This window comes from Lissotriton helveticus, chromosome 5_2 (genome assembly GCF_964261635.1).
Source record: "Lissotriton helveticus chromosome 5_2, aLisHel1.1, whole genome shotgun sequence".
Lineage (NCBI taxonomy): Eukaryota > Metazoa > Chordata > Amphibia > Caudata > Salamandridae > Lissotriton > Lissotriton helveticus.
Window position 1 is genome coordinate 4,988,259 of NC_136066.1, and position 23,564 is coordinate 5,011,822.

Genomic DNA, 23,564 nt, shown 5'->3' on the forward strand with positions numbered 1-23,564 from the left:
ACTGGGACAATGATCTGCTGTACAGTGAGCAAAGAATCGCGGAGCTGGGGGCCAGCCGAGTCCTAGTGGTACCCCTCCGTTTTAGAGACTTTCTGCTAAACCTGGCCCACGATGTCCCCCTGGCAGGACACTTGGGTCAAGACAAAACCTATAGCCGCCTGGTGACCCACTTCTTCTGGCCCAAAATGAGGGACAATGTACACCAGCATTGCCGATCTTGCCCCACGTGCCAAGCCAGTGGGAAGAGCGGCCGCAAACTGAAAGCCCCCCTGCAACCTTTTCCCGTGGTCACCACCCCGTTCGAGAGGGTCGGAATCGATATCGTAGGGCCCCTGGACCCGCGCACAAAACAAGGCCATCGATTCATCCTGGTGCTAGTGGACCACGCCACCCGCTACCCGGAGGCTGTTCCCCTGCGGACTGTGACAGCCCCGGTAGTCGGCCGGGCTCTGATGGGGATCTTCTCCCGGGTGGGCTTCCCCCGGGAGGTCGTCAGTGACAGGGGCACGAACTTTATTTCGAAATACATGAAATCTCTCTGGCAACAGTGCGGGGTTACCTACCGGTTCACGACCCCCTATCACCCTCAAGGAAACGGACTCGTTGAGCGGTTCAACCGCACGCTCAAAGGGATGATCGGGGGGTTGGAAGAGCCCCTCCGTCGCCAGTGGGATGTACTGTTGCCGTGCCTTCTCTTCGCATATCGAGAGGTTCCCCAGAAGTCCCTGGGCTTCAGCCCATTTGAACTGCTGTATGGACACCCCGTGCGCGGGCCGCTCAGCCTAGTTAAGGAAGGCTGGGAGATGCCCCCTCTAAAGAACCCACCAGATGTGTTCCGCTACCTCCTAACACTCCGCAACCAGACCCGGCGATTCCGAGAACTAGCAAAAGCCAACCTAGAGGCCAGTCAGGAGGACATGAAAAGGTGGTATGACCGGAATGCCTCCTCCATCGAGTTTGAACCTGGGCAACAGGTATGGGTGATGTCCCCCACCGAACCCTGCGCCCTACAAGACAAGTGGACAGGGCCCTTCAAGGTGGTCGAGCGCAAGGGTCCGGCTACCTATCTCATCGACTTGGAATCTTCCCGGAACCCCCTCCGGGTCCTCCACGCTAACAGACTGAAACCGCACTTTGTACGGACAGAACTCAGCCTCCTGATGGCCACAGACAATGGGGCTGAAGAGGACTCCGAGCCCCTCCCGGACCTCCTACGAACGCGGGAGAAAGACGGTTCCGTAGATGGGGTCCGACTCTCAGAGACCCTCACCCGAGAGCAACACCAGGAGTGCCAAGTTCTCCTATCACAATTCGCCAGCCTGTTCTCCCTCACCCCAGGTGTCACTTCCTGGTGTACGCACGATGTGGACACGGGGGACAGCCCCCCTATCCGCCACCGGGCCTACCGCGTGCCAGATCGGGTACGGGCCTGCATCCAGGAGGAAGTAGCCAAAATGCTCACGCTCGGGGTCATCGAGCCCTCAGACAGCCCCTGGGCCAGCCCTGTAGTACTGGTCCCCAAGGCAGCTGCCCCCGGCACCACACCAGAACTCCGGTTCTGCGTCGACTACCGGGGCTTGAATGCGGTCACCAGGACAGACGCACATCCCATCCCCCGGGCAGATGAACTAATCGACCGCATGGGAGCTGCCCGCTACCTCAGTATCTTCGACCTGACGGCGGGCTACTGGCAAATCGGCCTCACACCCCGGGCACAAGAACGTTCTGCCTTTTCCACGCCCGATGGCCATTACCATTTCACAGTCATGCCCTTCGGCATGAAGAATGCCCCAGCAACATTCCAACGGCTCGTCAATCAGGTCCTGGCGGGGCTCGAAGGCTTCAGCGCCGCCTACTTAGACGACATCGCTGTATACAGCAACCAGTGGTCCGAGCACCTCCACCACCTCCGAGCAGTACTGCACGCCCTTCAGCAAGCTGGCCTCACGATCAAGGCCAGCAAATGTCAAATTGGGCAAGGGTCTGTAACCTACCTCGGGCACCAGGTGGGAAGCGGCCTGGTGGCCCCTCTGCAGCTAAAAATTGCCGCCATCCAGTCCTGGCAGCCCCCCACTACCCAGACCGAGGTACGAGCCTTCCTGGGCCTCACGGGCTATTACCGAAGGTTCGTGAAAGACTATGGTACTATCGTGAGGCCCCTCACAGAGCTCACGTCAAAAAATCAGCCCCAGAAAGTCAACTGGACCCCAGAGTGTCAAGCTGCATTTGAACAATTGAAAGCCGCCATGTGCTCCGCCCCTGTGCTCCAGGCCCCCGACTACAGCCGGGAGTTCATCGTCCAGACGGATGCCTCCGACCATGGCATTGGGGCAGTCCTGTCCCAAGTGAACACCGAAGGCCATGACCAGCCGGTGGCCTTCATCAGCCGGCGACTCCTACCACGGGAACAACGCTGGAGCACCATAGAGAGGGAGGCCTTCGCGGTGGTATGGGCCCTCAAGAAGCTCCGGCCCTACCTTTTTGGCACACCCTTTCGGGTACAGACCGACCACCGACCCCTGCAGTGGCTGATGCAGATGCGGGGGGAAAACCCGAAGTTACTACGCTGGTCCATCTCCCTACAAGGGATGGACTTCACAGTTGAACATCGGCCTGGGCCCGATCACGCCAACGCAGATGGCCTGTCCCGGTTCTTCCGCCTCGACGCGAAGAGTCCCCAAGAGAACGGGTAACTCTCCCCGCCTTCAGCTGGGGGGGACGCATGTTGGACAGGCCACATGAAGGGCCGCTCTCCCCCGGCCCAACCAGGCCCGAACCAGCCACGCAAGTACCACACACCACCATTGCACGTCCACCGTCCCCGCAGGGACCCCTACACTCGAACCTGTTGACCCCGTAGGCCGACCCACTACCGGCCTGCGCGCCCATCCTGGGCGCCATCTTGGACACTCCACCACGAGGCCGCCTGGCCCCCGATCGACCTCAACCCTGGGCCTGGCCAGGCCTCAGACATTCCGGCACCAACATCCACCCAGGAGGTGAGCGGGCTACTTGGTCAGTCAATGGGAGCAGGAGGTGTCGATGGCTCTCACCCGCCAAGTGCCGCTCGCCCATCGCCTCCCCGGACGCTGGCTCCACCCCCCTGCTGGGTGTCTGAACCCCCTCATCCCGGACCTCCCGACCTCCAAGTGCGAGGGTCCGGACATCAAAGCACACCAGCCCTATAACTGGGGCAGCTCCAGAGCAGGACGGGAGTTGTATCTTGGAGTCGAGAGACGCAAAGAAGAACTCATCCTTGACGGACTACTGGCGCTGCCGTAGCTCTGTCTTGTGCACCCTCGTCTTGCCTGCTGGCGCTGCCGCGGCTTTGGGAACCACCCTATCCTTCATCATCGTCGGGACCTGCTGGCGTAGCCGCGGACCGTTTGTAACCACCACCTTCATCGGGACCTGCTGGCTCTGCCGCGGACCGTCGTCTGCCTTCATCCATCTCGGGACCTGCTGGCTCCGCCGCGGCCCGTTCATCTACACCACCGAGCTCGAGGATTGAGAGCTATTTTCCATCGTTTTGGTAACAAGACTGTCCCGCTACCCTCTTCCCGAACAGAGACCAGAATAGAGGGGACCCCTGAGTCCAGACCTCCTTGTACCATTCTACCGTACTTGAAGAATTGTCTATAAAGTATCGTTGAACTTTATCATTGTGTGGTGTCCGTCTGTGGGGGGGAAGTTACTTGTCTGTACGATTCACTGGAGACGGCTCTCCCCGGAGACCTCTCCCCGTATCCTCGGCCGACCCTCCCGGTCCGTCTAACACTGCCCAATGCTGGAATACTTCCCAATGCCAGAGTACTGCCCCATACTGGAATACTGCCCAATGCCAGAATACTGCCCAATGCCAGAATACTGCCCAATGCCAGAATACTGCCCAATGCCAGAATACTGCCCAATGCCAGAATACTGCCCAATGCCAGAATACTGCCCAATGCCGGAATACTTCCCAATGCCGGAATACTTCCCAATGCCAGAGTACTTCCCAAGTACTGCCCAATACCAGCATCAGGAATAAAGTCTTCAAAGTATGATATTTGACAGTAAACATGGACCACAGCTTTGTTTTTTAGAACCGTTTAATTATATAGTCTTTAGTACTTCTGCACTCTCGTCTGTGGTTTCATCCTTATACTGAAAGTAGAGACTGGTGAACCAACTACAGCAAATTAAACCCAGTCGGTGACCACAGAAAATGTTTGGGTACAACCTGCGATCATGCAGGTAATGGTTTGTTCAGACTGTGATCCTCATGACAAAGTCCCCCAGATACCAAAAGACAAATGTTTGCAAAGCACCAAGCCCCCAATGGGAAGGACCAACAAGCTCTGCTAATTCCATTTACTGCTGACTGCTGCTGCATCTCTGAGAGGAGGGACAGAGGCCTCCCAAAGGTTTACTCCGAGTTAGCTCAGCAGAGAGGTCGCTGATCCAGGAACCGTCCCCTCATAGGCCGTTGGATGCGTCCTGAGTAAGTGGATCTTCTCCGCACAGGAAGGAGCAGCGAATCCTTCTGCCACAGGCCAGGACCTCACAGGCAGAAAGACCTGGAAGGAAGGCATCCTGTGATCTATCACTGCACAGGCCAAGACCTCACAGGCAGAAGGGCTTGGAAGGAAGGCAGGCATCCTGTAATCTATCGCTGTACAGGCCAAGACCCTAGGCCTGTACAGCAATCTTCTCAGAAGTCAACGCGAAAAATCACAAAGTTCCACATAATAACCGTTTCCAAACATTCTGGCATCAAACAGTTGCCAGTCACAGTACAGTAAAGCCTAAACATAGCTCCAAGTGCTCACAGAGGTGAAAAACATCATTTTCTTTGGTGGTGGACAGACACCAGATTCCAGCCCCGGTGCAGACCCCTGAGAGCTTCTGTAGCCTGAGCGCTCCCTTCACGAGAGAGGAACATATCAAGCGCCGTGAAGTGCGGTCACTTCGGACTGCTCTTAGTGGACAGGTGGTGAGAAAGTGTCAGGGCATGGTTATAGGGGTCTTGAAGAATAGGGGAGCGGTGCAGGTCTGAATGGGCAGAGAGGTTGGAGTGTGCATGAAAGAGTCTTCGAAAACGGAAAGTGTGGGCGTTATGAAGGATGGCTCTACGTGTCGGCATCTCTTCTTCGTCGTGTAAGCCTAGAGGGGTCGCAAACTACTTCTCACAGAACCACCTTGGAGAGACCCTCACCCTCTTCAGCCAGAGGGCACCTTGTTCCCCTGTATCGCCCTCTCCATCCTGCAGTACCAGGGTCCGATCTTGCTGTTGCTCATGAGGTCGTGAAAGGTCTCCAGGCCCTCGGTCACTCGGAGGACGCCGTACACCGCCTGCACCACAAGAAAGAGGAGCAGAAAACACTGAATGTCATGGATGGAAACAGACGTTCAATATCACAGCCTTGTATGAGAGGAACAGACGCGATGACTCGAGCACAGATGGTGGTGTAATGAGAGGCACACACTGCCTTCAGTATCCGGAGGGAGAGAAGACCGCCTCACTGGGAGAACGTAACTAATGTACACACACGTACACAGGTACACACACTTAAAGAAACAGAAGATAGCTCCTGGGAATTAATCACGCAGCAGTCACATCTGAATGAAAAGACCTATCTATCTATCTATCTCTCTCTCTCTCTCGATCTCTCTCTCTCTCTCTCTCGATCTCTCTCTCTCGATCTCTCTCTCTCGATCTCTCTCTCTCGATCTCTCTCTCTCGATCTCTCTCGATCTCTCTCTCGATCTCTCTCTCTCTCTATCTCTCTCTCTCTCGCTCTCTCTCTCTCTCGATTTCTCTCTCTCTCGATCTCTCTCTCTCGATCTCTCTCTCTCGATCTCTCTCTCTCGATCTCTCTCTCTCGATCTCTCTCTCTCGATCTCTCTCTCTCGATCTCTCTCTCTCTCTCGATCTCTCTCGATCTCTCTCTCGATCTCTCTCTCTCTCTCTCTCGATCTCTCTCTCTCTCGCTCTCTCTCTCTCTCGATTTCTCTCTCTCTCGATCTCTCTCTCTCGATCTCTCTCTCTCGATCTCTCTCTCTCGATCTCTCTCTCTCTCTCTCTCTCTCTCGATCTCTCTCTCTCTCTCGATCTCTCTCTCTCTCTCTCTCTCTCTCTCTCTCTCTCGATTTCTCTCTCTCTCTCTCTCGATCTCGATCTCTCTCTCGATCTCTCTCTCGATCTCTCTCTCGATCTCTCTCTCTCGATCTCTATCTCTCTCTCTCTCTCTCTCTCGATCTCTCTCTCTCTCTCTCTCTCTCGATTTCTCTCTCTCTCTCTCTCTCGATTTCTCTCTCTCTCTCGATCTCTCTCTCTCGATCTCTCTCTCTCTCTCGATCTCTCTCTCTCTCTCGATCTCTCTCTCTCTCTCGATCTCTCTCTCTCTCTCGATCTCTCTCTCTCGATCTCTCTCTCTCGATCTCTCTCTCTCTCTCTCTCTCGATTTCTCTCTCTCGATTTCTCTCTCTCTCGATTTCTCTCTCTCTCGATCTCTCTCTCTCGATCTCTCTCTCTCGATCTCTCTCTCTCTCTCTCGATTTCTCTCTCTCAATTTCTCTCTCTCTCTCTCGATTTCTCTCTCTCGATCTCTCTCTCTCTCGATCTCTCTCTCTCGATCTCTCTCTCTCGATCTCTCTCTCTCTCTCGATCTCTCTCTCTCTCTCGATCTCTCTCTCTCTCTCTCGATCTCTCTCTCTCTCTCGATCTCTCTCTCTCGATCTCTCTCTCTCTCTCGATCTCTCTCTCTCTCTCGATCTCTCTCTCTCTCTCGATCTCTCTCTCTCTCTCGATCTCTCTCTCTCTCGATCTCTCTCTCTCTCTCTCTCTCTCTCTCTCTCTCTCTCTCTTGATCTCTCTCTCTCTCTCTCTCTCTCTCTCGATCTCTCTCTCGATCTCTCTCTCTCTCTCTCGATCTCTCTCGATCTCTCTCTCTCTCTCGATTTCTCTCTCTCTCTCTCTCTCGATTTCTCTCTCTCTCTCTCTCTCGATTTCTCTCTCTCTCGATTTCTCTCTCTCTCTCTCGATCTCTCTCTCTCTCTCGATCTCTCTCTCTCTCTCGATCTCTCTCTCTCTCTCGATCTCTCTCTCTCTCTCGATCTCTCTCTCTCTCTCGATTTCTCTCTCTCTCTCTCTCGATTTCTCTCTCTCTCTCTCTCGATTTCTCTCTCTCTCTCTCTCTCTCTCTCGATCTCGATCTCTCTCTCGATCTCTCTCTCGATTTCTCTCTCGATCTCTCTCTCGATCTCTCTCTCGATCTCTCTCTCTCTCTCTCTCTCTCTCTCTCTCTCTCTCTCTCTCTCTCTCTCGATTTCTCTCTCTCGATTTCTCTCTCGATCTCTCTCTCGATCTCTCTCTCTCTCTCTCTCTCGATCTCTCTCTCGATCTCTCTCTCTCTCTCTCTCGATCTCTCTCTCGATCTCTCTCTCTCTCTCTCTCGATCTCTCTCTCGATCTCTCTCTCTCTCTCGATCTCTCTCTCTCGATCTCTCTCTCTCTCTCTCTCTCTCTCGATTTCTCTCTCTCTCTCTCTCTCTCGATTTCTCTCTCTCTCGATTTCTCTCTCTCTCTCTCGATCTCTCTCTCTCTCTCGATCTCTCTCTCTCTCTCGATCTCTCTCTCTCTCTCGATCTCTCTCTCTCGATCTCTCTCTCTCTCGATCTCTCTCTCTCGATCTCTCTCTCTCTCTCGATCTCTCTCTCTCGATCTCTCTCTCTCGATCTCTCTCTCTCGATCTCTCTCTCTCGATCTCTCTCTCTCGATCTCTCTCTCTCTCTCGATCTCTCTCTCTCTCTCTCTCTCTCGATTTCTCTCTCTCGATTTCTCTCTCTCTCTCTCTCGATTTCTCTCTCTCGATTTCTCTCTCTCTCTCTCTCGATTTCTCTCTCTCTCGATTTCTCTCTCTCTCTCTCGATCTCTCTCTCTCTCGATTTCTCTCTCTCTCTCTCGATCTCTCTCTCTCTCTCTCTCTCTCTCTCTCTCTCGATCTCTCTCTCTCTCTCTCTCTCTCTCTCGATCTCTCTCTCTCTCTCGATCTCTCTCTCGATCTCTCTCTCTCTCTCTCTCTCTCGATCTCTCTCGATCTCTCTCGATCTCTCTCTCTCGATCTCTCTCTCTCTCTCGATCTCTCTCTCGATCTCTCTCTCGATCTCTCTCTCGATCTCTCTCTCTCTCTCTCGATCTCTCTCTCGATCTCTCTCTCTCTCGATCTCTCTCTCTCTCTCTCGATCTCTCTCTCTCGATCTCTCTCTCTCTCTCGATTTCTCTCTCTCTCGATTTCTCTCTCTCTCTCTCTCTCGATTTCTCTCTCTCTCGATTTCTCTCTCTCTCTCTCGATTTCTCTCTCTCTCGATCTCTCTCTCTCTCTCTCGATCTCTCTCGATCTCTCGATCTCTCTCGATCTCTCTCTCTCTCTCTCTCTCGATCTCTCTCTCGATCTCTCTCGATCTCTCTCTCTCTCGATCTCTCTCTCTCTCTCGATCTCTCTCTCTCTCTCTCTCTCTCTCGATCTCTCTCTCTCTCTCTCTCGATCTCTCTCTCTCTCTCGATCTCTCTCTCTCTCTCTCGATCTCTCTCGATCTCTCGATCTCTCTCTCTCTCTCTCTCGATCTCTCTCTCGATCTCTCTCTCTCTCTCTCGATCTCTCTCGATCTCTCTCTCTCGATCTCTCTCTCTCTCTCGATCTCTCTCTCTCTCTCTCTCTCTCGATCTCTCTCTCTCTCTCTCTCTCGATCTCTCTCTCTCTCTCGATTTCTCTCTCTCTCTCTCTCTCGATTTCTCTCTCTCTCGATTTCTCTCTCTCTCGATTTCTCTCTCTCTCTCGATCTCTCTCTCAATCTCTCTCTCTCAATCTCTCTCTCTCAATCTCTCTCTCTCTCTCAATCTCGATCTCTCTCTCGATCTCTCTCTCGATCTCTCTCTCGATCTCTCTCTCGATCTCTCTCTCTCGATCTCTCTCTCTCTCGATCTCTCTCTCTCTCGATCTCTCTCTCTCTCTCGATCTCTCTCTCTCGATCTCTCTCTCTCTCGATCTCTCTCAATCTCGATCTCTCTCTCGATCTCTCTCTCGATCTCTCTCTCGATCTCTCTCTCGATCTCTCTCTCGATCTCTCTCTCTCTCGATCTCTCTCTCTCTCGATCTCTCTCTCTCTCGATCTCTCTCTCTCGATCTCTCTCTCTCTCGATCTCTCTCTCTCGATCTCTCTCTCTCGATCTCTCTCTCGATCTCTCTCTCTCTCGATCTCTCTCTCGATCTCTCTCTCGATCTCTCTCTCGATCTCTCTCTCGATCTCTCTCTCGATCTCTCTCTCTCTCGATCTCTCTCTCTCTCTCTCGATCTCTCTCTCTCTCTCTCGATCTCTCTCTCTCGATCTCTCTCTCTCTCTCTCGATCTCTCTCTCTCGATCTCTCTCTCTCGATCTCTCTCTCTCTCTCGATCTCTCTCGATCTCTCTCTCTCTCTCGATCTCTCTCGATCTCTCTCTCTCTCTCGATCTCTCTCTCTCTCGACAGCTTTCCGGGCATAAATCACAAAGTGTCTACACCAAAAGACAGAACATACCCAAGACTTTATTTAGACATCAAGTAAGAAGGCAACACACACAATTCTAGTATGGCTGCTGCGGGCGGCCAGACTGCTCAAAACAAATATGAAGACAAAATAAAACATTAAAAGTGAAAATGTGCAATAAGCAGATGGTCATCTGACAAATTAAAAGCCTATTTTAATACTGAGCACCAGGCACATGGCTGAATGCTACCTATATCTCAATTTTCATGGACACCAAGAAGCAGTGTAGGTGAGAAGAAACCTACTGTCATTAGGCTCTGAAGAAATAACTGCCCAGTTAAGGGGCCCTAGAAATAAAACAACAACCCAGGCCCTGGCACTGCCCCTCGGCACAGTGAACATGGACCAGCACAATCGGGTCCCTTAGGACTACACAAAAGATAAGAACAAGATACCGCCACTCAGTGCCTACCCTGGGATGTCTAGACGTCCAGAGATTGCAGCAGTGCACTTGTGGCAGCTGCAGCCCTGGCTCTGGAAAGCTGGCTACGAATAAACAAAACAAGCTTTGGCAATGCCAATAGGTTGGCCTTTGCAAGCGTGCAATCGTTTTTATTTCCCTTTTTTTGCATGGATGTTACATAAAAATATTTAAAAAAATAGGAGCAGCCTTCAGGTACTGAAGTGCACATGCAATCTGTGAAATGCTGTCACTAAAGACACACAATCGATGAAGTGGACTGACACACTGCCTCGTGCGGGATGCTGTTGTGAGCGAGAACAAAATGTGGCAGTTTCCTGAACAGACCAATGAAAGAAGATGGCTGAACACAAGTCCTTGTAGAACCACTGGCCCAGCCCCTACAAAATCCGCATCACAACAAGTGACTTGAAGAGGGAAGGCTAATCTGGCAAATGTAGGAAAGCCGAAAACTAACCTTTAACAGTTCCTGCAGCGAGGACTCGCGGTGCGAACGACAGAACAATAGAAGACCTCATATATGGTATTTCAGGGGCTGAACGCTTGAAGTAGAAGACCGAGCAACACATGTTTCCCAGCGTCTGAGGTATGCAGACTTTATGGGTGAATGCTCAGCTGCTAAGATGACACCAATCATGTCAGGAAGAAGATCAAAAGCCATCAACTGTTACCGCTCAACCTCCAGGCAAGGAGGTGTAGATGACAGCAATCACTTCTGGAAGGAGATCGAACGCCATCAACTGTTACCGCTCAACCTCCATGCAAGGAGGTGTAGGTGACACCAATCACTTCGGGAAGGAGATCGAACGCCATCAGGCAAAAGTCAAAAATGGGGCGAAGGCCACCATCCTTCTTCCAGTATGTGAAAAATGATAGGAGTAGCAGCCAGTCCTGATCGCAGATATCCGCACCCTCTTTCTTGCTCCCTTGGCCAAGAGCGCGACAGCTTCTCCATGGAGTTTGGACAAGTGATGCTCTGGGAATTTTTGAGGAATAGATGGCATGTTAAGGACATAGACCAGGAAAGGGAGGGAATGTCAGCGCTCTGCAACCAGGAGCACCCATGGATATCTGGTGATGCGCCTCCAGCCAGAGGTAGACATGGACCCGGATTTGTCACTGGCTGATTGCGTTCCTGTCTTTGAAACACTCAAAGGCAGAGTCAGGCTTCACTTCGAACAGCCAAGAGCTTTCGAAGGACATGTCCGTTAAAGACACTGGAGAAGAAACAAGTGGAACGAATCTAGGTGTGGCGCCTAGGCACCACGCGGGCTTAGACTCTCCAACCCAGACAGCCAGCTGTGTTCAGATCAGGGCGAATAGAACAATGTTTCCCAAACTTTGGGTTACGACCCACTGGTGAGTCGCCAAAGTGAAGGCAATAAACAAAGATGCCTTTAATTTCTCTATTTATTGTGTTAGTGATTCAAAGACGGAGGTCAAATGTCAGGTCTGGTGTTTACAAGCTACTCTCACTTTGCAGTCAGAGAAAGAGAAATACAGTGAATTATGCGACACTCCTGCTGGGGTGAATGAGGAGGGAATGGCAGGCTGGGGGATGTCATTTCTTTAAACACACACCGTGTAAAATACCTGTAAACAAACTAAACATATTCAGCAGTTGGGAAAGCAAAATGAAGATCTTTTTTCTGTAATTTTGAAGTGTGATGGAAACAAAGGTTTTAGTGTGATCAGATAAACACACAAGGAGGACCCGAGGAGAGAGGAGGGACCAGCGAGGGCAAGGTCCGCAGTCAATAACTCAGTACACAAAAATACCTCAGGTCCGGAAAAACTGAGTGACGTCTCAGAAGGTAAACAGACTGACTTACAGGGGGTGGGGTGTGTCCCTTTTAAGGACGGATTACCTCACACACCAAAGGGGTCATGCTTCATCATGGGGAGTCGTCCTCGCATCATGAAGTCAAGTCATGAATCGGGCTACACTCCCCTCGCTGTGAGGGAGGAGCTCAGGGATGTTTTCAGATGTACGGGGTATTCCTAAAACCCAATGAGAGCAAATGGAGGGATGGGAAGGGTGCAGTGCAAGGAAGTGAGTAAGTAAAACTAGCTACAGGGTTACCCCGGTGAGTTTTATTCTTGCCACCCTGTGCCAGGGTAAAGTGCCAGGGTAAAAAAATAAAAGAAAAAGTGCGGCTGCAATCATTAGATGCAGGTGCGCTGAGTAGTGATCGACATGTTTCGGCCTAGGAAGTGTTGTGGCTTTCATCAGGATCTCTATTATGGCTACTGCTGTGTGAAAAAAGTGAATCAACAAAACAAAGCATAATTATAACAACGCATCGGATTGTTGAGATACCAAACCAGTGATCCAAGAAATTCGAATGAACGGGTTCACCAGTTGGACCTGCAAGAGTCCGGTAAAGTGGCACATCTGTCCTGGCACCCACGCTACTGTGAGCGTGTGCACCTATGGCAAACAGCCCAGGACAGATGTGTCACTCGATATATATATATATATCCGTAAGTCTCCCTCCCTGATGGGACTGACACCTCCCTAAACCTTTGCTCACCAGATCAGCGAGGTTGGGCTGCTCGCCGCCCATGAAGGGCCGGTGTTTGCCAATGGCCTTCACCCAATCGTCCGCTGCTTTGTACAGGTCCTGGCGAACGTCATCCTGGAGGTGGTGCCTGTGATCAGAGAGATGACACAATTAGGAAACTGAGACGTGTGGGTACCGTTACACACACATGGCGAATACATATGCACAAGTGTGTGCATCAACACCAGAACACCAGCCTGATTCAAACACTTCACCCTCAGCACGCAAACACCCTCTTAATGTATGCGGCACCAGAAATACAACACAGAAGGCGTCTTCCAAGCACATACCAGACTCCCTTAAAAAATTACAGACAGCACAGCGCCTACATGGTTAACCGATACCACGGACGTCTGCATGCTACAAGTAGTGCACATTAACACTCACATAACCCTCTCATATGCACACTAGACTCAGCACATACAACAGTTCAGATCGCTCACATGTACACTGCGTACAACATATGTAAGAACACAAGTCACTCTAACTCACAGTATTTCAAAGGCACCAAACGGGCAGCTGAGCCCTTTACAGCCCTGTTAAGGGCAGTTTATTTGAACAGGGTCACTGAAGGTATGCTGCTGGGGTGGAACAAATTATGAGGTACGGATAACTAAATTAAGTGGCAAGTAAAGGCAAATTATGCAGCACAATGCCAGATTATGTGGCAGTATCACTATTTCTTCATTTTTACACTGTTAACACTGTCTGGCAGATGTTGTAGCTCATCAGTATCAGTTTAACACCTGCATGCGATAGTCAGCAAAGGAAGGGACGAGTAAAGCGCGGTAAACGTCCTTGCTCTGCACTGCAACAAGTAGAGCAATGTTTAAGCAACTTTTGATTTGTTTGAACTAGAAACTTTTTTTCTTTAATTTGTAACTTATGCAGATGATGGCGTTTGTGGCAAATTGATACTTATGCAGAAAATTCCATAGCATCGCATAATTCCAGTTGTCCTGTTTATAATTTACATTGTATACAAGAAAGGATGGAAGAGTGCTCAGAAGAACTGATCACTCGAGCACTGGAGGCAGGGTGTGCACACAAGTACCAAAACAGTGCAACACACGTGTATGAAACACCAGTCACACGTGAGCAGTGGATGCAGTGCTGTGCACTCACACACATACATACCAAAACAGAGCAACACACGTGTGTGAACACAGACACCACTCACATGAGCACTGGATGCAGTGCTGTGCACACACACACAAGTACCAAAACAGTGCAACACACGTGTATGAAACACCATTCACACGTGAGCAGTGGATGCTGTGCACTCACACACATACATACCAAAACAGAGCAACACACGAGTGTGAACACAGACACCACTCACATGAGCACTGGATGCAGTGCTGTGCACACACACACAAGTACCAAAACAGTGCAACACACGTGTATGAAACACCATTCACACGTGAGCAGTGGATGCAGTGCTGTGCACACACACACATACCAAAACAGAGCAACACACGTGTGTGAACACAGACACCACTCACATGAGCACTGGATGCAGTTCTGTGCACACACACACAAGTACCAAAACAGTGCAACACACGTGTATGAAACACCACTCACACGTGAGCAGTGGATGCAGTGCTGCGCACACACACATACACAAGTACCAAAACAGAGCAACACACGTGTATGAAACACCATTCACACGTGAGCAGTGGATGCAGTGCTGTGCACTCACACACATACATACCAAAACAGAGCAACACATGTGTGTGAACACAGACACCACTCACATGAGCACTGGATGCAGTGCTGTGCACACACACACAAGTACCAAAACAGTGCAACACACGTGTATGAAACACCATTCACACGTGAGCAGTGGATGCAGTGCTGTGCACACACACACACACAGATACCCAAACATGGCAACACGCGTGTGAACACAAACACCACTCACACGTGGGCACTGAATGCAGTGCTGTGTGCACACAAGTACCCATTTATGGCAACACACCTGTGTGAACACAAACAGCACTCACGTGAGCAGTGCTGTGCACACACATACACAAGTACCAAAACAGAGCAAGACGTGTGTGAACACAAACACCACTCACCTGTGGGCACTGGATGCAGTGCTGTACACACACACAAGTACCCAAACAGTGCAACATATGTGTATGAACGCCAACACCACTCACACGTGGGCACTGGAGACAGTGCATCCTGTAACGGATAATTCTCTGACACAAATTCATACATCACAGAGATAAATTTACGGGTTCTGCTTTCTTTTCAGAATATCACAGCTATCCCCCAATCTCTCCCAGTAATAACTTCAATCTTAACCGCGCTGTCGGTTATAGCGGCAATAGGTGAGAACAGTCGGCACTCGATAGGTCACCACATTCAAATGAGAAACTTTGGCCTGAGTGAGGTACTTGATCTGGAGAGTATCAACAGCTGTCATAGGTCAGTTATGGGGCATAAAAATTTGCATCAACCATTTAGTCTGTTTGCATACATAATGTCAAGCAATGTGGCATTCTAACTGTACCATCTGGAGAGAATGTGTCTCCTTGCTAAGGAAGAGCCACTCTTGTTTAAGAATTAGTGTCCCAGCAGCCTTTGCTGCGTGTGCTCTAGTGCCTGGAAGTGCTTCCAAGAGAGGAAACCAGAGTAAGATCCATAACCACATCACGCGTCTCTGGGAAGGGTCAGCAGAGGCACCTCCCAAAGCCAAGAAGACTTAATTGAGCGACTTTGTCCAGAAAGCAGGGGGAAGTAAACACTGGCATAGAGACCGCCGTGGTGCTTGCCACATGATCCGCGCGCTAACTGTCATTCACCAACATTTCTGATGAGCAAACAAGTGAAAGGTTTGCAGGTTTCGAAGTTCTCAGAAAGCCGAAGTATTAGAAACTGACAACTGAGATACAACTTTTTTTTTTCTTCAAAGTTTTAAATAGCGCAAACTTGACCCAAACTGAATCAGGTATCAGGGCGCTTTACATAGCACCAGTTACGTTACATGAGGACACACATTCACTTTTGTTAGGCACGGGGAGATTAAGTGATTTGCCCAGAATCACAGGATGTTTGGTGTCGTTGCCAAGACTCGAACCCAGATCCCCAGGTCCGAGGTCGAGCGCCTTAGCCTGTCATTTGAAGGCGCACCCTTCGTCCCCCCTCCTAACTCGGGCTGTTTAGAGCATTTGCAAGTTCCTAAAGCTCCTCCTCCCAACTCCTCCCAAGTCTGTCTGAAAAATTGGAAGTGTCAATAGATTCCAACTGGGACAACTCCTCAGTGAAGCTTCAGGGCTCTCAATGAAGACATCAGGATAACTCAGCAGGAGCCTTCCCTATTGCTGCTCGTCTCATGAGGCGTCCCATCTGTAGGAGAGTAGGATCTGCTTCTTATAGTTACCCCCACTTTTTGCTGGTGTTTCACTGTTTTTCGACTTTAGTCTGGCTGGGGCCCTGCTATCCAGGACCCCAGCCTAGCTGCTTCCTCTCTCAAAAGATTCCATGTGCTTTAGGTACACTCCAGTTTGGTTACTGGGGTACCCGTGTGAGACCCTAGTATATGGTACCTTAGGTACCCAGGACATAGGTACCCCAGAGGCCTACCAGGGGCTGCAGCATGGATTATGCCACCCGGGCAGGCTTCCAAAATGACACCACAGGTCTGCTACTGCAGCCTGGGTAAGGTGGTGCATGCACCCCTTACTGAGATATAGGTTCCCTATATCTACCTTATATAATTACACATATACACCTATCAGTCACCCCTACGGCAGGCTTAATCAATCATGAACGCTACCAAAGGGGATGATGGACGGAGCGTTTGAGCAAATCAAACATACACCCCCAGTCAACAGATCTGGGTTTAATCCATCACCCCAGTTCAGACATGGCCATATGCAAATCAGTCTGACCCTGTGGTATCGCTTTATCAATCCCGAAGGCAGGGTGCTGGGTTTCGTGTGAGAGGGTGCCCATGCATGAGCAGGGCCCCTCTGCAGCCTTCAGAATCTATTCTCTGGGGCTGTTCTGTGATGCAGCCAGACCATATACTCTTAGGTGCATTATAACCTCGCGGTAAATGCTAACTTTGGAATGGCTGCAAGGAAACATGTTGCGTCTGGAATCATACCCCCCCCAGTTCTGGCGGCAGGGGTATGATTCCACCCTTCTAGAGGGAGAAACATGACCACACCGGTACACCCGGTACCAGCTTAACTGAACCCTGGCATCACAAAATGGATGCCACAGACACGAGTCTGTTCTCCTGCTGCTGGACGAAACTCCGGCAGGGGATGCCTGAACAACAGGTTTCCTGTCACAGGGAGGTGTAACCACCTCCCAGACAGGCTTTAGTATATTGGGGCTGGGTGTGTGCACTCCAAGAGTGCTTTGAAGTCCGCACTAGGGGCACATTTGGTGTCCCTGTGCATAGCCCAGTTCAACCCGGTTGCAGGGGCTACCACTCACGCGTACATACTCTGAGCTGGATCTTATACATAAGCATAGATACCACTCACACGTACACATGCTGGGCCTGATCTCACACATGAGCACAGATGACACTCACGCGTATACATGCTGGGCCTGATCTCACACATGAGCACAGAAGACAGGCGTACACATGCTGGGCCTGATCTCACACATGAGCACAGAAGACACGCGTACACATGCTGGGCCTGATCTCATGCATAAGTACAGATACCACTCACACGTACACACACTAGGACGGATCTCATGTATAATCACAGATACCACTCACCCGTACACATGCTGGGCCTGATCTCACACATAAGCACAGATACCACTCACGCGCACACATGCTAGGCCTGATTTCGCACAGATGACACGCGCACACATGCTGGGCCTGATCTCACACATAAGCACAAATACCACTCACACGTACACACACTAGGACGGATCTCATGTATAAGCACAGATACCACTCACCCGTACACATGCTGGGCCTGATCTCACACAAGCACAGATACCACTCACACGTACACACACTAGGACGGATCTCACGCATAAGCACAGATGACACACGTACACATGCTGGGCCTGATCTCACACATAAGCACAGATACCACTCACAAGTACACATGCTAGGCCTGATCTTGCACAGATGACACGTGTACACATGCTGGGCCTGATCTCACACATAAGCACAGATGACACGCGTACACATGCTGGGCCTGATCTCACACATAAGCACAGATGACACTCACGTGTACACATGCTGGGCCTGATCTCATACATAAGCACAGATGACACTCACGCGTACACATGCTGGGCCTGATCTCACACATGAGCACAGAAGACACGCATACACATGCTGGGCCTGATCTCACACATGAGCACAGAAGACACGCATACACATGCTGGGCCTGATCCCACACATAAGCACAAATACCACTCACTCGCACACATGCTGGGCCTGATCTCACACACAAGCACAGATGACACTCACGCGTACACATGCTGGGCCTGATCTCATACATAAGCACAGATGACACGCGTACACATGCTGGGCCTGATCTCACACATAAGCACAGATGACACTCACGCGTATACATGCTGGGCCTGATCTCTCACATGAGCACAGAAGACACTCACGCGTACACATGCTGGGCCTGATCTCACACACAAGCACAGATGACACTCACGCGTACACATGCTGGGCCTGATCTCACACATGAGCACAGAAGACACGCGTACACATGCTGGGCCTGATCTCACACATAAGCACAGATGACACTCACGCGTATACATGCTGGGCCTGATCTCACACATGAGCACAGAAGACACGCGTACACATGCTGGGCCTGATCTCACACATGAGCACAGAAGACACGCGTACACATGCTGGGCCTGATCCCACACAAGCACAAATACCACTCACGCGCACACATGCTGGGCCTGATCTCACACATAAGCACAGATGACACTAACGCGTACACATGCTGGGCCTGATCTCACACATGAGCACAGAAGACACGCGTACACATGCTGGGCCTGCTCTCACACATGAGCACAGAAGACACGCGTACACATACTGGGCCTGATGTCACACAAAAGCACATATACCAGTAACGCGTACACAGGCTGGGCCTGATCACACACATAAGCACAGATGACACTCACACATGCTGGGCCTGATCTCACACATAATCACAGATGACACACGTACACATGCTGGGCCTGATCTCACACATAAGAACAGATTACACTCACGCGTAAACATGCTGGGCCTGATCTCACACATATGCACAGAAGACACGCGTACACATGCTGGGCCTGATCCCACACACGAGCACAGAAGACACGCGTACACATGCTGGGCCTGATCTCACACATGAGCACAGAAGACACGAGTACACATGCTGGGCCTGATCTCACACATAAGCACAGAAGACACGCGTACACATGCTGGGCCTGATCTCACACATAAGCACAGATGACACTCACGCGTATACATGCTGGGCCTGATCTCACACATGAGCACAGAAGACACGCGTACACATGCTGGGCCTGATCTCACACATGAGCACAGAAGACACGCGTACACATGCTGGGCCTGATCCCACACACGAGCACAGAAGACACGCGTACACATGCTGGGCCTGATCTCACACATGAGCACAGATGACACTCACGCGTATACATGCTGGGCCTGATCACACACATGAGCACAGAAGACACGCGTACACATGCTGGGCCTGATCTCACACATGAGCACAGAAGACACGCGTACACATGCTGGGCCTGATCTCACACATATGCACAGAAGACACGCGTACACATGCTGGGCCTGATCCCACACACGAGCACAGAAGACACGCGTACACATGCTGGGCCTGATCTCACACATGAGCACAGAAGACACGCGTACACATGCTGGGCCTGATCTCACACATAATCACAGATGACACACGTACACATGCTGGGCCTGATCTCACACATAAGAACAGATTACACTCACGCGTAAACATGCTGGGCCTGATCTCACACATATGCACAGAAGACACGCGTACACATGCTGGGCCTGATCCCACACACGAGCACAGAAGACACGCGTACACATGCTGGGCCTGATCTCACACATGAGCACAGAAGACACGCGTACACATGCTGGGCCTGATCCCACACAAGCACAGAAGACACGCGTACACATGCTGGGCCTGATCTCACACATAAGCACAGATGACACTCACGGGTATACATGCTGGGCCTGATCTCACACATGAGCACAGAAGACACGCGTACACATGCTGGGCCTGATCCCACACACGAGCACAGAAGACACGCGTACACATGCTGGGCCTGATCTCACACATAAGCACAGATGACACTCACGCGTATACATGCTGGGTCTGATCTCACACATGAGCACAGAAGACACGCGTACACATGCTGGGCCTGATCTCTCACACATGCACAGAAGACACGCGTACACATGCTGGGCCTGATCCCACACACGAGCACAGAAGACACGCGTACACATGCTGGGCCTGATCTCACACATGAGCACAGAAGACACGCGTACACATGCTGGGCCTGATCTCACACATAATCAATGATGACACACGTACACATGCTGGGCCTGATCTCACACATAAGAACAGATTACACTCACGCGTAAACATGCTGGGCCTGATCTCAAATACATGCACAGAAGACACGCGTACACATGCTGGGCCTGATCCCACACACGAGCACAGAAGACACGCGTAAACATGCTGGGCCTGATCTCACACATGAGCACAGAAGACGCGCGTACACATGCTGGGCCTGATCCCACACATAAGCACAGAAGACACGCGTACACATGCTGGGCCTGATCTCACACATAAGCACAGATGACACTCACGCGTATACATGCTGGGCCTGATCTCACACATGAGCACAGAAGACACGCGTACACATGCTGGGCCTGATCTCACACATGAGCACAGAAGACACGCGTACACATGCTGGGCCTGATCCCACAAACGAGCACAGAAGACACGCGTACACATGCTGGGCCTGATCTCACACATAAGCACAGATGACACTCACGTGTACACATGCTGGGCCTGATCTCATACATAAGCACAGATGACACGCGCACACATGCTGGGCCTGATCTCACACATGAGCACAGAAGACACGCATACACATGCTGGGCCTGATCTCACACATGAGAACAGAAGACACGCGTACACATGCTGGGCCTGATCCCACACATAAGCACAAATACCACTCACGCGCACACATGCTGGGCCTGATCTCACACATGAGCACAGAAGACACTCACGCGTACACATGCTGGGCCTGATCTCACACATGAGCACAGAAGACACGCGTACACATGCTGGGCCTGATCTCACACATAAGCACAGATGACACTCACGCGTATACATGCTGGGCCTGATCTCACACATGAGCACAGAAGACACGCGTACACATGCTGGGCCTGATCTCACACATGAGCACAGAAGACACGCGTACACATGCTGGGCCTGATCTCACACATAAGCACAGATGACACTCACGCGTATACATGCTGGGCCTGATCTCACACATGAGCACAGAAGACACGCGTACACATGCTGGGCCTGATCTCACACATGAGCACAGAAGACACGCGTACACATGCTGGGCCTGATCCCACACATAAGCACAAATACCACTCACGCGCACACATGCTGGGCCTGATCTCACACATAAGCACAGATGACACTAACGCGTACACATGCTGGGCCTGATCTCACACATGAGCACAGAAGACACGCGTACACATGCTGGGCCTGATCCCACACATAAGCACAAATACCACTCACGCGCACACATGCTGGGCCTGATCTCACACATAAGCACAGATGACACTAACGCGTACACATGCTGGGCCTGATCTCACACATGAGCACAGAAGACACGCGTACACATACTGGGCCTGATGTCACACAAAAGCACATATACCAGTAACGCGTACACAGGCTGGGCCTGATCACACACATAAGCACAGATGACACTCACACATGCTGGGCCTGATCTCACACATAATCACAGATGACACACGTACACATGCTGGGCCTGATCTCACACATAAGAACAGATGACACTCACGCGTAAACATGCTGGGCCTGATCTCACACATATGCACAGAAGACACGCGTACACATGCTGGGCCTGATCCCACACACTAGCACAGAAGACACGCGTACACATGCTGGGCCTGATCTCACACATGAGCACAGAAGACACGCGTACACATGCTGGGCCTGATCTCACACATAAGCACAGAAGACACGCGTACACATGCTGGGCCTGATCTCACACATAAGCACAGATGACACTCACGCGTATACATGCTGGGCCTGATCTCACACATGAGCACAGAAGACACGCGTACACATGCTGGGCCTGATCTCACACATGAGCACAGAAGACACGCGTACACATGCTGGGCCTGATCCCACACACGAGCACAGAAGACACGCGTACACATGCTGGGCCTGATCTCACACATGAGCACAGATGACACTCACGCGTATACATGCTGGGCCTGATCTCACACATGAGCACAGAAGACACGCGTACACATGCTGGGCCTGATCTCACACATATGCACAGAAGACACGCGTACACATGCTGGGCCTGATCCCACACACGAGCACAGAAGACACGCGTACACATGCTGGGCCTGATCTCACACATGAGCACAGAAGACACGCGTACACATGCTGGGCCTGATCTCACACATAATCACAGATGACACACGTACACATGCTGGGCCTGATCTCACACATAAGAACAGATTACACTCACGCGTAAACATGCTGGGCCTGATCTCACACATATGCACAGAAGACACGCGTACACATGCTGAGCCTGATCCCACACACGAGCACAGAAGACACGCGTACACATGCTGGGCCTGATCTCACACATGAGCACAGAAGACACGCGTACACATGCTGGGCCTGATCTCACACATGAGCACAGAAGACACGCGTACACATGCTGGGCCTGATCTCACACATAAGCACAGATGACACTCACGCGTATACATGCTGGGCCTGATCTCACACATGAGCACAGAAGACACGCGTACACATGCTGGGCCTGATCCCACACACGAGCACAGAAGACACGCGTACACATGCTGGGCCTGATCTCTCACACGAGCACAGAAGACACGCGTACACATGCTGGGCCTGATCCCACACACGAGCACAGAAGACACGCGTACACATGCTGGGCCTGATCTCACACACGAGCACAGAAGACACGCGTACACATGCTGGGCCTGATCCCACACACGAGCACAGAAGACACGCGTACACATGCTGGGCCTGATCTCACACACGAGCACAGAAGACACGCGTACACATGCTGGGCCTGATCCCACACATAAGCACAGAAGACACGCGTACACATGCTGGGCCTGATCCCACACATAAGCACAGATGACACTCACGCGTATACATGCTGGGCCTGATCTCACACATGAGCACAGAAGACACGCGTACACATGCTGGGCCTGATCTCACACATGAGCACAGAAGACACGCGTACACATGCTGGGCCTGATCCCACACACGAGCACAGAAGACACGCGTACACATGCTGGGCCTGATCTCACACATAAGCACAGATGACACTCACGCGTATACATGCTGGGCCTGATCTCACACATGAGCACAGAAGACACGCGTACACATGCTGGGCCTGATCTCACACATATGCACAGAAGACACGCGTACACATGCTGGGCCTGATCCCACACACGAGCACAGAAGACACGCGTACACATGCTGGGCCTGATCTCACACATGAGCACAGAAGACACGCGTACACATGCTGGGCCTGATCCCACACATAAGCACAGAAGACACGCGTACACATGCTGGGCCTGATCTCACACATAAGCACAGATGACACTCACGCGTATACATGCTGGGCCTGATCTCACACATGAGCACAGAAGACACGCGTACACATGCTGGGCCTGATCTCACACATGAGCACAGAAGACACGC

The 23,564-nt window shown here is 51.4% G+C and overlaps 1 protein-coding gene across 1 annotated transcript in view; it reads right to left on the reverse strand.

The window, feature by feature from the left end:
- Positions 1-4,073: 4,073 nt before the first annotated feature.
- PTGES2 (prostaglandin E synthase 2) overlaps positions 4,074-23,564 on the reverse strand; it is a 45,705-nt gene continuing 26,214 nt past the window's right edge. The window contains exons 6-7 of the mRNA XM_078646616.1: positions 12,523-12,640; positions 4,074-5,334 (exon numbers count right to left, since the gene is read on the reverse strand). Coding sequence (XP_078502742.1) covers positions 5,203-5,334; positions 12,523-12,640 — 250 coding nt within the window. The 3' untranslated portion in view covers positions 4,074-5,202. The remainder of the gene's footprint in view (positions 5,335-12,522; positions 12,641-23,564) is intronic.